Below are 14,874 nucleotides of genomic sequence, written 5' to 3' on the forward strand. Positions count from 1 at the left end.
ATCTAGGACTGCCTAAGAAAGTCAGCCATAATCTGCAGCTTGCACAGAGCCCAGCAGAAGGATTGTACCTACCACCATCTGCTTCTTCACAGGTGGCGTCCAAGTGGAAGAGAATTAAAATCCAAAAATTAGGTACTCTAGTATCTAGACAAGGGAATTCATGGCACACACATCAAAAGCCAGGAGCTAATGAAGATAGTTTTTGCCCTCAAAAGAGCCATTTGCTATCATGAACCACACAAGAGCAGATACCCAAATAAAAATAATAAAGACTGTCAACTTTACTAAACAGCTAAAGCCAATAAAGATTTATTCAAACCATTACAGGCACTTGTAACATGAATGTTTCAGCTCGAATAGTGCATATACTGTATTTGCAGACTTATTGGAATTTTCATTGCTCTTCGTGAAGAAGGGCCCAATTCTGCAGACTTTACACTTCAAATGAATTCATTGGCCTGCAGTGTTAACTTTAGAGCAGCTACCCACAGTGCAACTGGCAGATAAATGAATTGCATAGCTGGGCCTTGCAAATCTCTGTTCAATACAAGAAAATATAAATTGCTTCAGTGTGTTTTTTTAAATGTGAGAACTAATAAAATGTCTTCAGAGCAGTCATCTATTGAAATAAGAGACCAAAATAATTAGATTTTTATATATATATGTATATATATATATATATAATTTAAAACTATTCTGTACCAGTACAATATATTAATTTTACAAATGTAAAATTTATCAACTGTTAAAGCATTTGCAAAACCACACATCCTACTGTAGCTTTATTGCACAATATCTATGAAAATATTAATTTTTAAATTAGAAAACAAATGCTTTCAATATAGAAGAGACAATCTGATTTAAAGACAGTAAGAAAATCTACTAAGAAAATAACAAACTTTCACAGGATACCAAGCTCAACAGGTGCATCTGTAGGCCCAGTTTACAATACAGTTTATAGTCAGTACTGGATGCTTTAATACAATTCTTGTATTGTACCTTTATAGTTATAAATCTAAATGTAATTCAGACTGGTTTCAGATATTAAGCATTGAGGCAATTCTAATGTTAACATTTTGAATACCTTTAGTACCACAATAACTACTTCCAACTAATTTCTGGCATCTACTTGTTGAATAGAATTGTGATTTAACACTGCACAGGTATTTTGCAAGAATATGTTTGTCACAACTCAGTTATTTTCAACTTGATAACTACTGCACTTTGCCATGTAACATCTGTACATATAAAAACACCAAGTTAAAGTTGAGCCTTCATAAAACCAGTTTATAAATTTCAATTATAAAATTAATGTCAAGTGACAATTTCTTTTTTGGACTGTATTAATTTCTGTCTCTATTAGAAAGGTAAGAGTACCTCCTATATGTAGTGTAAGCAGTAGTACACAGAAGTGCTTGATTTGATACTTATGATGTATTAACATGATCTGTGTAACTTTTTAAATATACTCCTGGGTCTAAATATTCTAAATATCATTTTAATTAATAAAATGTTTACAGCGGAACTTAGTAGAAAATCCAGTTTAGGCAAATACATAAACTAGAGGCTGTGATATGGTAACATTTTGGTATGTACTTAAGCAACAGTCTTCATGATCTGTGTTGGGAACTCTAAAGAATGTATCAGTTAAAAGACCAGGAAATGGGATAGTTCACTGAAGTACATCCAAAACATATCCCTACTAAAGTAAAGTATGTGACTATAGTATATGCCTACCACAGTTTTTGAGTTATTTGGGGAACTTATGTCCTGCATAAGCAAAGTCAATATGATTTTTTTGTTTAAATAGTGGTTATGAAATCACAAGTTATTTGCAGGTAGATATTTATCAAAAACAAAATCCATAGAAAAGTTTGCATCTATATAGGATTTTTTCCTAAAGATTCAAAGCAATTCCTTTCCAGAATAAGTTGCTTTTCTCTCTCATAGCGTCTCAACTAGCTGACTGCTTCTTTTAAAAAATAATATAAAGGACTCTACAATGAAACGTAGAGACAAAACATATTTCAGTGCCTCTTAAATTGTAATTTTCCCTTAATGTTTTGTTTTTACTGGAAAAAAATAAAACTTCTTCAAATATATACTGCATTAGATAAGCTAAAACATTCATTGCATGGGAATTTCTGATTCCAAATCCCCAAACATGTGCAAATTCCCATATGAAAGTTTTGGGGATATCCAATAAAAAGCCTATTCTTGATCATACTGCAAATATGTATGCAAAAGAAATTTTAAAGTAATGTTAAATACATTATAAAGCTTCATTTTAATAAAATAAACATTTTCTGTAACTTCAGTATAATACATGTTTGCAAAACTAAAAGGGCTTTTAAAAGTGCTAGTTAAAATACACAGAGGTTTTTTGAACATACATGTGTTAAGTCCCAAATCTACATGAAGGTGAATAGCATACTGTGCCTATAAGTTAGGCACACTGATTGGTTGAAAGAAACAACTGTCACTTGTCAATTAATCCAGCTTCTTTAATTTTCGTGTAGAAGAATTTCTCCAATATATTGGCACATTTGTAGTATTCACTCTCAGGGGGGTTGTACTCTCTGCAATTTGTAAAGACCCGTTGCAAGTCTGCCATGAATAATTTCTTAGACACGTAGTACCTATTCTTGAGTCGTTCACTCATGGTTTTCAGATCTGTACAGGAAAAAAAACATTAGCAATCTGATTCCTATAATACTAAAGACACATACAGTGCTTGGAATACGCAATCTTTGCCATCAGCTCATTTCTTCAATGGAAAATTACTAATTCTTAATTACTTTTATTCCCTTAGGGCCTGATCCTGCTCTCATTGAAGTCAATAGCAAAACTTAACAGGAGTGCAGGATCAAGCCCTGCGTCACATAAGCATCTTTTCCACTAACAATGAATGCAATTCTGCAGTGCCTAAAATGTCTCAATGTATAGGTTAAGGCATACTTGCTGTTCTCCTGATACTCTTCTTTGTCTCTGTAAGGCCCTGATCCTATAAGGCGTTGAGTCTCCTCAACCTCAGAAGTTGAGCTCACCACCTTGAAGGATGAGGCCCTACAGTATGTGAATAAAAAGTTCAAACTGTCATGTAATTTCTAGGTATCTGCATTAACAAAACCAGCATCAGGTTAATCAACATAAGCCATTCAGTTTGAATACAGCAAAGAATGCACCTCTCTCTATTACATATGGTAAGTAAAAGTGCATAGAAGTAATATACTGTGCCCAGAGCTAATCACTAATGCTATTTTATATTTTAGTGAAGAGGAAAATCAAGTAAAATATACAGCGTTTTTATGAAACAAGATTTCTGTTTTTCAGCAATCTAAGCAAGTGCATTTTACTGTCTACTGTTCAGCAGCTTTGAAACAAAGTGATGAAAGTCCTCCACTATTTTTGCTCACAAAACGTCAATGAACTCAACACACATCTAGACCTTACAATCCACAGTTCAACACTAAGGTCTTGTTAAAACCTCGTTTCTATTTTAGAGGTGCTAGTACTGGATATAAAAATTCGGAGGTAGTGACGTGCTTGCTGTGTGCATTGGTCTAACCATATAGCCAGAATGCTTTTCCAGTTCACAGCTATATCATAGCAGTGCTGGAGTGCAGGCTCTAGAAACATGAAAGAAAAAAAATTAATATTTTAATAAAATATCTAATCAGTGCACCAGAAAAATCTTACTCATTGCCAAGGACCATGCATAATCCACTGCTCGCAGTGGAGATGCTGGCACATTCCCTGTAAAGCCATGAGATCCCTAAAGAAGAATGCACAGCCTCAAAAATGACATTCATGTCTCAGTTACAGTGGAGTGATAGTATCAGACCCTGCAGAAATAAAGATACTACGAGCTTTTTTCACTGGTCCTTCTGCCTTTGATCTGCAAAAAAGAGGACACTCCAGTCAAGAGACACGCCCTACGTGAATTATGACTAATGTGAAATTCTTTCAGAAAAGAAGAACGGGTATGCTGAGTACCCACAAATAGCCTGGAAATCTTAGCTGCATAATTCTGCCATTTGCTAGTCTTGTTGCACAGCATTCTACAAAAGCAACAGCTAACAGACACTCATGCTTCCACCTATGAATAGCAATGAAGCAAAAAAACCTCAGTAACAACTACTATAAAGGCAAAGGCTTATCCACTTCCTGTCATTTTGTACCTCCAACAACCTGGAACACTGCATTTATCTAACATCTAACAACTGTGAGCTTTCTGTCCTACTTACACCTGTGCTCTTTTTTGGGGCCAGGGCTTGAGATCCTGACAAAGTTTTCACAAAGGCAAGCTCCTACTGTCTTTAGCAGAATGTAACTCAACCATACATGTAAGTAAACTATTTTATTGTCTCTCTGACAGTAATCCAGCGACACTTTAGTCTCCATTTTTACCAGTTTTTTTCATTAAATGAGTAAATGTGATCAAAAATTATTAATTAATGGACATCTTCCATATATTAAAAATGGGTAAAGTCATTAAAACACTGGTTCTTTATCTGAGTATACAGTCAAAATTTTCATCCCAATTCCTCAGAGGTTTTTTTCCTCCCAATTAGATATAACAATATTTGTACAGTCTGCATATAACACACACAAAGCAACCACTGAGCTATGATTTCATGTCTCTCTTTCTGGAGCAATCCACAAATAACTAAAGCACACATCAGTTTAGGGAGACATTTCAAATGTTGCTAAACTTGATTTGTAAACTCCTTGATTTGTATGTTTTATTTAGTTGAACATAATGAAATATTCACCCAAATAAAACATACAAATCAATGAGAGAGAGAGAGAGGAATAAAAATTGCTGACACAGACTGCCTGGCTGTGAAAGAATCTCCGCTGAATCTCTGTTTTAATTTTTATGAAACGCATTATTAAATCAATGGCATAAACGTCTTTAGATTGTAGAAAAAAATTAATGCAGACATATGTGAACAATACACACACACCTACACAAATTAGGTGTATCTTTCAGATTTCGGTCAAATTGCTATTTGGGCCACAGTTCTGCCTATGTCAAAACAGAGCTGCATAGCATTTTTAAGTGCCAGCTAGATCCCCAAAGTCCCTTAAATCTAGTTTGTGAAGGAAGACTATGAATGTTATTGGCAGTGGGGAAAATTCCAGTAGGATGATGTCAGACCTCAGCTTTCTGCTACTGGAATCACTTTCTTAGTGGCAAATGTAGTGTAGGGAAAAAGAGAAAAACAGCCACTAGAATGTGTAAGTCACTGATTCTACAAGCCAAAGCCACTGCCAAAAGTAATAAAACATTTTATGTAAATCAATTCTACCAGTGACCCCAAATTTACAAGCAAATACAGCGCACAATAAGTAGGAATATGCAAAAATGTAACACGAAAGTATGCCAATATGTTCGTTACACCAAATTGAGGACATTTCAGCATGTAAACAGGTAAGTGACGGTGGGAAGAGAACTGAAGCGTGAAGGCAGTGTGTTACCACTACGAGGGTTTGGAGCAGTGTTAGGGCTCCTTTCTGGGCCTTGAATGAGGTACACATCTTTGGAGAAATGAAGGGAACACCATGTTTCTTATATGGAATATTGGCAGCACTGAACCTTGAGTTCACAAAAACTAGGAATTGTGTAGTATATGCCAGCTGTATACAAGTCAAGCCCTTCCCACCCTGGACACTCAGACCTTGTCAGACAAAAGTTGAACAGATTTTTCGGTAAATGTGTTTAGAAACAGATTTAGTCAGATTAGTGCAATCCACCTTCTGAGGGCATTCTTAAATCAGATTAAGAGTACCTTGTATCGATTTAGCTAAAGTTGATTGCTTGCTGACATTAGCTTAGGTTATGTCTACGTTTAAACCATTACAGCAACACCTGCAGCACTGCTGTGTAGCCACTCACTACAGCAAATGGTGGGGTTCTCCTATCACTCTTGTTAATCCACTTCCCCAAGAGGCGGCAGCTGGGTGAAGGAAAGAATTCTTCAGTTGACCTAGCGCTGTCTATATTGGGAGTTAGGTAGGCTTAACTACATTGCTCAGGGGTGTGGGTTTTTCACACCTGAGTGAAGTAGTTGGGTCGACTTAACTTTTTAGTGTGGACCTGGCCTAAGACAACATCTGACCAATTTAAGCCAATTTAAGAGGGTCTAACACACGGCCTTGCACTGATGTAGCTAAATCTGCTTAAACTTATTTCGTTAAATCAGCACAACTTGTGTGTGCAGGCCTGGCCACAGCACTGTGAAACGTAGTCCTCAAGCTAATATCATGTTCAGCTCATGTGGGGATGATTGGTACCTTTAGGATTCAGACTGATTTGGGGAAAAACATAAATGGTATTAATTCTACAAAGGATGCACATAGAAAAAGATTAACAGGTTGTACTAGTTTAACCAGAACACTCTTTTGTCATGAAATCAAACAGTATAATCTAGCTCCAACATTGGTGTAGAGTCTTCCCATTCATCTGACAGGGACGTTATCATCAAACTTAGCTATGACCAGCAAAACTAGAAGTGTCTTCCATTTAGTCATGCACCCTGAACTACCACAGGTGAACAGGAAAAATCACATGAAATAAGGCAGCACCATTTAGAAATGATGAAGTTTAGAAAAATAAGTATCTGCAAAAGCACTCGGAATAACAGTGGAAACCAGATAAACCCAGGCTAGTTATCTATCTTTGGGACTACGTTCAGAGAAAGATCTGCCTTTGGACGTAGTCAGAAAACCTACGCCCACACCAGAAAACCAACCCATAGAATGTGTTGCAATTTAGCCGTCACAGGAACTTTTAAAAAAGAGAACATTATTGTGAGTGTTTTACGTTTGATAACGCAAGGATGTAGAAATCTGGCAAAACACATTCATCCCACACAAGAAAAACACAAAGCTGAGGGCTGTTTATCTTTTATCATTGTTGATATGTTCAATCACATGATGATTTTTTTAAAGTGTCAGTATATTGGCAGTCAGAAGGAGGACAGTACAATGTGCAGGCTCACAAATCAAAAACTCTGAGCTTTCAGTTGTTTGGTGTTGGGAAGCTAAACTTATCTTCGCCTTAAAATGAAGGCTGACAGAGTTTGTTTATTTTATCCACAGCACGGGACATTTTAAAAAATGAAGGCTAATATTTAGATTTTGGGCTTGCCAATCCAGGCAGTAAGTGTGCTTTACCATCATAAAACTGTTCCGAGTAAATGGTGGCCTAAACTCTGTGCACAAAGCTGGTTCATAATATTTAGCAATATGGCATTCATTTTCGTCACTGGTAGAGAAGAGAAAATGAAATACCTTTGCTTTAAGAGGATACTGGAAGGTGATTATTATTTTATACAAACACATATATTTCCTATATGGAAAGGATTAGTTCAGTACAATAATCATTAAGCCAGATTGGTGGGTATGTTCCTAGTAACTAATCGAGGACACCACAGAAAAGCTAGGTATTGCCATCTCTACTCTTTAGAATGACCACACCACACCTTAAGCCTGTGGTGGCAGGGGCGTTGTCTGGCTTGCTGGGGGAAGCACTAACCTCTTTAAGGGCAGAGGCATGGACGTTGCTGCAGATTCAGAGCAGGTTAGCCTGGGCACGCGGACTCATCCCCCGCAGGTGACCAGAAGAGTGGGGCGTACATAGATGTAAGACAAGCAGGAAAAGCTCTCTTTTATCCGGACCAGGCAGAGCAGCACCCACCCTCCCAGCCATAAAAGTGGTGAAAGACCAAGTTTGGTCAGGATCTATTGTGGGCACTGCACTAAAGGCTCCTTTCTTGGGGTGGGGGTGTGGGTGGGGGAGATTGGAAAAGCAATTTTTCCTCACCACCAGATTGGCCAAGACAGAGTGTGTGTGGGGGGAGGGGGGTCACCTTCCCCACAGCACATTTGGGGGGTGGGGGTGGGTGCTTAGTTGAAGTGAGCATAGAACAGGAGTTTGGTTGTGATGTCGCAACTCATTCTGTAAGCCTGGGACGAATGCCCAGTGCATGTACTCTGCAGGGAGAGAACACAGTGATCAGATAAATGGTTTGGTAAAGGATTTGAAGGAGGTGTTTGTTAAAAGAGCAGAAACAGGAGTGGGGCAGAAGGGGAGGCGCCTATGATTGGCACGACAGGGAGCCAACCAGTCCCCCCCTTGATAGCCCACTTTTACCCTCTGTCTGGCCCAGCAGGGAGCAAACACTCCCACCCCTTATATAGCCCACTTTAACCCTCATTCGAGGTGGGAGGATCTTAAGGACCCAGCAGCCAGTTGGCTGGGGACCAGGATGAAAAGTGGCGAGGCTGATGGAAGCCCTCCCCCGACCCTATGCAGACACTGAAATGGTCATAGAGTTACCTGCACTGTACACTTTTATCTGCCGGGTGCACCCAGCCAGTTGTTAATAAAGTTGCGGCCTAAATGAAACCACATCCAGTGTCTCCTGTCCTTTCGGTATAGCCAAACAGAGGGCTTTCTTTGCCCTACAGACTGATTCACACAGATACTAACAGTGGTCTCAATGAAGCTGTGTTCTGTTCTCTGATCACAAGAGAAAATGCTGTGACTTGAAGCAGTAAGAGAGGGAGGAATGATATTGTAAGGCAATGAATGCATAGTTTGATTCAGTTTTAGTTCTGTAGTGCCACAAAGCAAATAAGCATTAGTTTAGAACAGGATGGAATCACTATCTAGGACTGTAAAGCATAGCAGCCAAAGGCAATGTAAACATTCAATTTTTTTCTCATTAGCACTTGTGTTGCAATAGAAGGGCCATAAAAAACACACACCCTGATTTTCAAGTTCTCAAAATAAAAATGTTGTAAGACTGGTTATGATAATTAGCACGTCTGCTGAGCTTAAACTGAAACAAGCACTTGATTTAAATTTAAATTACAAGTTAAATGAGTGAGGAGGAGGGACGGACAGGAGGGCAGGACATAATTGGGGCCAAGTCAAGAGACCATCACTCTGTTGCCCCTCCTGCTGACCAGAGTGGGGGAGGAGGTGTCTGTGTGTGTGGGGGGATATTTATACTCAGCCAGTCACAGAGAGGCCCTTTTTTATGCTGTTTGCGGTTTTTTGCCTTCCCCACAGCAGGTCTGGGACACAGTGGGGCAGAGGGGATAGGTTATAATGTTGCAACTTGGTACACAAAACTTGCAGCAGATGTCCAGTGCAGGTAATCACTATGGAAGGGACATGGTTACTGGATAAAATGGACTGGAAAAGGATTTGAAGGAAAGCATCCCTTAAAGGAGCTGAGGAAGGGGGTTTGAGGCTCCTTCATCTTGCATAGTAGGGAGTTGACCTCCTTCCTTTCATAACTCCCTTTCACCTCAGGCGAGGGGAGAGGTCCCAGCAGCATGATGGCTGGGACCAGATTGGGTGTTATGTAGAAATGATTAAGGAAAGAATGAGGACTTGCGCTGTAGAATTTACTGCCAGCTACTCCCAGATATTTCAAATGAACAAAGTTTTGGCCTAATGGAACCACACCCATTGCCTCCTGTCTTTCTTCCAGCACAACTGGACAATTGGACCTAGGCTTCTAAGTCACTTACGTGAGTCTGGAAATGTTGTCTCTGGGTTTTTTAAAAAGTTAGATAAAAATACACAACAAAATATGCAATGACAAATTACCCTTCGTGTAAGATCATACCTCCAAAGGTTTCTTAACCCATACAGTCAGTTAAAAGGTGCTGGAACAGACCCAGTTTAAGAGGTTGCTGGGAGCCTCTCAGGTACTGTAATATTTTGTGCTTTCTTACAGGAGTACATAATATAGATGCTTCACTGAGGTTACGAACTATTCATACATTTCAACTGATAGCAATATATTTTTGCAACTGCTGAGTTGCAAACTATCGCACTGCAAGCAATACATTAGAAAACGTTTGTAATAAATCTTGATGACTATACTTGTCTCACATGTCTCCAGCTAGAGAGATCTGTAAGTTTATACTTTAAAAATGTTAATGGCATTACCCATGGGAAACCTTATAACTTCATAATATCCAGGAGCTTCTGTTCTCTTCACAGGTTCCATGAAGGGCCAAGCGCTTTGATGGCTCTTTGGTAAAGAAAAAAGTAAGGTATCTAATATGGAAACTCCATATTGGAAATCATTTCAAAATCTTTAAAGTAGGTAAACTAAAACTAATACCCACCTTCACCTGCTGCAGGATGGTTTTTAATGTGCTGTAAAGCTGATCTGGATCTTTGGGTTCTTTACTTGAAAGAAAATATTAACAAAGAAGATAAGCTTTATCTCTTATGTTCATTTTCTACAATGCTATACATTTCATAAGAGCAACTCACAAATTTACAACATTTTATCACTAATGGAAAAATAAGACCCAAGAGCTATTCTACAGCAGCTTCCTTATCTCCGTTTTGTGATAGATGGAAAGAAATATTTCAAAGTTACTCAGTTTAGAGACGTTTGTTCTCAAAGGATTCCCAAACTGCTTCATCATTATCCTTAGTCCAAGTAGTACTTACCCTCTGTCTTTTCCACTTGGTTTCCAGCCAGTCTCTCCTGCACACCAACAAAATTAAACATTACATGAGAACTACTTCAGGTTGAAAGTTAATATGAATCTAAAAAGTTAATAAAATTACAGTACTCCCTCAATAAAACGCTTTCTAAAGACTAATCCTAATAAAACTACAGCACTCTAGCTCCCACCCCATTTAATTTCCTACATACCACACATTCAAGTATACTGTAACATGCTCTACAAGGAATGCACTGGTTTTTAAAAATTCTTTACCATCTTTTATCATTGCATCTAGCCTCTTCTATGTAAAGAAAATAGAAGTAAAAATGATTCAACACAATAATTTCCTATGGACATAAAATATATTACACAGACAACTGAAAAAATAACTGGTTGTAGCTTTGTTGTGCCCTGATTCAAATCAGTATCTATTTAGCCCAGGACTGTATTGTGGTCTAGAATTGTAGACATAAGATGGACTCAGAGGGAAAATGCCGATTGCACTGTGAAGCAAAACAAAGGGGGCAGAATTAAATAAATGTATGTAGAGAAGCACTACACTAGAATACCTTAGGGAAGTCTCTAAGCCAGAAGTGAACAATTGTACTAGAAACAGATCCAGCCTGTCTTATATCAGATTAATAGGATAATTGAATCCTGTTCAAAAGACAATACTTGGCAAATTCAAATTTCTCTAATCTTGGGCCTTGTCTGTTTTGATGTAGCTCCACATTAACAAAGGGAGGTTGATACATACTAATTCCAGGAATGCTTTCTATAGGAATCTGTCGTACTCCATCTTTGAAGCAGGAAAGGCCAGGATAGACTTTTCGAATCTGCGCTTGTTTCCTTTCAATCAGCTTTTTAATGATCTGTAATAATATTGCAGAGAAAAGGGGGGGACGACACAATTTTAGTTTTGAAAGTCAAGGAAAGTAGTTGACTGGCTCAAAGGCAAAGTGGTAGAACATTAAAGAAAACCATGGCAGTGAGAAACATAACAGGCCCCTGATCTCACAGAGTCCCACTGAAATCAGTGAGCATTTTGGGTGCACAAAGAATGCAGGATTGACCCCGTCAATAAATGTTTTACTAAATGAGAACACTGTTTATACTCCCGATTTTAGAAAAACCTGTTCCATTTCAAAATCTTAAACTGTGGAAGGTGCTTCTACGTTAATGAGCTGCCATTTTACTCATGTTTCCCCCCCAAGGAAGTCTAGATTGTGTCTAGACACAAATTCAGTTCAAAATCTGATGCATAAAAAGGTCAAGAGACTGCCCCAATCGGAAGATAAATTCTATTCTATTTTTTCCCCTTTGGTTATCTCAGTTCTAAGTAATTTGGTTTTCTGCTCTTGATGTACATTAAAATGCTTAACTACACTTTCTCTCTCAAACATGTCATGGTCAAGATGACTGCTTCCTGTTTAATTGTTCTTTTATACATTTAAGACACTTAATATTGGTTATTTACTTACCTTTTTAATTAGTTAGTGATCACAATATCTTTTAAATTACAATAGTTTTCTTTAATAGTTAATCTGGACATTTAAGTCATGTTAATTAGACTTCAAAGACAACAGGTCATCAAGGTGATTTGGGATTTTTCATTCCTCCCAGAACTATTGTTTTCTGTTTATTTACAAACTATGCCAGACAGCAGTGTGTTGGTTCACATTCAGAACCTTCTTCTTTGCAACCACAGGAGTACAACCCAATTCTTTAAATGGAAGCTTAAATTCTGTACAAGCTGATAGAACTAGAAAAATCTGGATATGGAGCATTTCAATCTATTTCAAACTGAGACACTTCAAACTTCCTTTGAAACATTTTAAACAAAGGTGAGTAGTGAAAACCGCATAAAATAACTAAGCACCCAGACCTGTTGTAAAATTTTAAAAAGCACCTAAATGACTTAAGTGTTTAAGTCACCTTTGAAAATAGGCTTAAGGGTGATTAAGGGCTTGTGTACATACAAAAGTTGTATACTTTAACAATACTGGCATAGATAAAGTAGTACAATTCCTGTAGTATGGCTGCAATTGTGCCGGTATGAAGGTGCTTATACCGAAACACTTAATTCCCGTGTAGGAAGGGGAATAAGCTATACTGGCATAAGGCATCTTTATACCATTATAACTGTACCCACACCAGAGGTGTTCAAGCATAACTACTCTGGGGGGAAAAAAGATCACATCTCTAACAGAAATCGATACAAAATCTGTGTGCAGATCAGGTCGCTTTTGAAAATGTTATCCTTGGGCTGAATTTTTTGAGGTGGGAAAAAAGGATATAGCCTACAGATACCTAAATTGAGAAGAAATCTGAAATTTCATCTGGCTGCCTGATTAGCTCAAAAATATGTTTTGTAATACACAGCATATATGTCAAATTCAAGCTGCCCTGAGGTTCTGAAAGTTAGCTACTGTGCAGAAAAACTTTTTGCTCAAAAGGGCAAAATGTGAGAAAAATCTAAATAGATACAGGTAGTTCAATGTCACAAAATATACTACCATAATCAGATGGGATGACTATAGTTATCTACATCAGGGTGGATTTGATTTAAATCACTAGTCAGGAAGACTTGATTTAATCATAGATTTCTACATAAAAGTGCATTCTTGTTGATTGTTATAGCCTTAATACATATTCTTCACAGGTAGAGAAACTTCATTAAAATATTCCCAAACTGGGTCTCTTTTATGGCCTGCTGCCATTATAGGTGTCATAAATATAAAGGGAAGGGTAAACCCCTTTGAAATCCCTCCTGGCCAGGGGAAAGCTCCTCTCACCTGTAAAGGGTTAAGAAGCTAAAGGTAACCTCGCTGGCACCTGACCAAAATGACCAATGAGGAGACAAGATACTTTCAAAAGCTGGGAGGAGGGAGAGAAACAAAGGGTCTGGGTGTCTGTCTATAGTCTGTCTTTGCCGGGGATAGACCAGGAATGGAGTCTTAGAACTTTTAGTAAGTAATCTAGCTAGGTACGTGTTAGATTGTGATTTCTTTAAATGGCTGAGAAAAGAACTGTGCTGAATAGAATAACTATTTCTGTCTGTGTATCTTTTTTGTAACTTAAGGTTTTGCCTAGAGGGGTTCTCTATGTTTTTGAATCTAATTATCCTGTAAGGTATCTACCATCCTGATTTTACAGGGGGGATTTCTTTATTTCTATTTACTTCTATTTTTATTAAAAGTCTTCTTGTAAGAAAACTGAATGCTTTGTCATTGTTCTCAGATCCAAGGGTTTGAGTCTGTGGTCACCTATGCAAATTGGTGAGGCTTTTTATCCAACATTTCCCAGGAAAGGGGGGGTGCAAGTGTTGGGAGGATTATTCATTGTTCGTAAGATCCAAGGGTCTGGGTCTGTAGTCACCTAGGCAAATTGGTGAGGCTTTTTACCAAACCTTGTCCAAGAAGTGAGGTGCAAGGTTTTGGGAAGTATTTTGGGGGGAAAGACGCGTCCAAACAGCTCTTCCCCAGTAACCAGTATTAGTTTGGTGGTGGTAGCGGCCAATCCAAGGACAAAGGGTGGAATATTTTGTACCTTGGGGAAGTTTTGACCTAAGCTGATAAAGATAAGCTTAGGAGGTTTTTCATGCAGGTCCCCACATCTGTACCCTAGAGTTCAGCGTGGGGGAGGAACCTTGACAATAGGTTTTCCCTTCTGGTGAGAGAATGGTATGGTAGACCTCAAATCAGTGAAGGCTACACTCAGAAAGACCTCAAGACTTCTAGAATATGCTGCTCAAACAGTTTCACTTTTGTTTCTACTTCCAGTCCCTCCCTTCCCACATTTATCTCCAGACTTCTTCTCCTTGTCCAGATCTGTTCCGCCTCCAACAATCTTCTATTCATTGAACTTTTTGAAACTTTGCACTTTTAGAGAGAGGTAAGGGATTGACTCAGTGGTTGAGGTCTTATTTCTCACCACTATATATTAATTAATTAATTTATTTTAAAACATTTTTGCTGTGAACAAGCATGTTATCTCTGGAGACACAAATCCACAGTTTGAGAACTGCAAAACTAAGGATCTCTGATGGTATCTTCTAGACTGAGCACGGAGTCCCACTGGGTAGATAGAAAGATTAACCTAAATAATCTATACAGAAGTCCCTGGAACCCCATAAGATTGGGTCCCTAGTCCATTAACTATTAGAACACATTTACAAAACTTTTCTTAAACATTACATGAATATATTGTCTCATACTATAGAATTAGAATTTATAATCCCTATTCCATGATGAGATATCCTTGAGCTATAATGTATCTTAATTAAAACTATCTTTAGATAGGTTTTTTCCTCAAAAAGCATTTTATCAAAAAAATCTGATTTAAATTAAAAAAATCTGATTGTTTTGATTTTTTTTTAAAAAT

General features: G+C 38.0%; 1 protein-coding gene across 8 annotated transcripts in view; it reads right to left on the reverse strand.

Annotated features, from left to right (window-relative positions):
• Positions 1-293: 293 nt before the first annotated feature.
• KAT2B (lysine acetyltransferase 2B) overlaps positions 294-14,874 on the reverse strand; it is an 80,948-nt gene continuing 66,367 nt past the window's right edge. For 5 of the 8 annotated variants that reach the window (XM_073333503.2, XM_073333507.1, XM_073333502.2 and 2 more), the window contains 5 exons: positions 11,249-11,363; positions 10,493-10,529; positions 10,159-10,222; positions 9,977-10,061; positions 294-2,673 (listed from right to left, as the gene is read on the reverse strand). In XM_073333503.2, the coding sequence (XP_073189604.1) occupies positions 2,480-2,673; positions 9,977-10,061; positions 10,159-10,222; positions 10,493-10,529; positions 11,249-11,363 (495 nt within the window). In that variant the 3' untranslated portion in view covers positions 294-2,479. The remainder of the gene's footprint in view (positions 2,674-9,976; positions 10,062-10,158; positions 10,223-10,492; positions 10,530-11,248; positions 11,364-14,874) is intronic. The other 3 variants (XM_073333504.2, XM_073333501.2, XM_073333508.2) reach the window with 3 other exon arrangements.

Source organism: Lepidochelys kempii, chromosome 2 (assembly GCF_965140285.1).
Source record: "Lepidochelys kempii isolate rLepKem1 chromosome 2, rLepKem1.hap1, whole genome shotgun sequence".
Taxonomy (NCBI): domain Eukaryota; kingdom Metazoa; phylum Chordata; order Testudines; family Cheloniidae; genus Lepidochelys; species Lepidochelys kempii.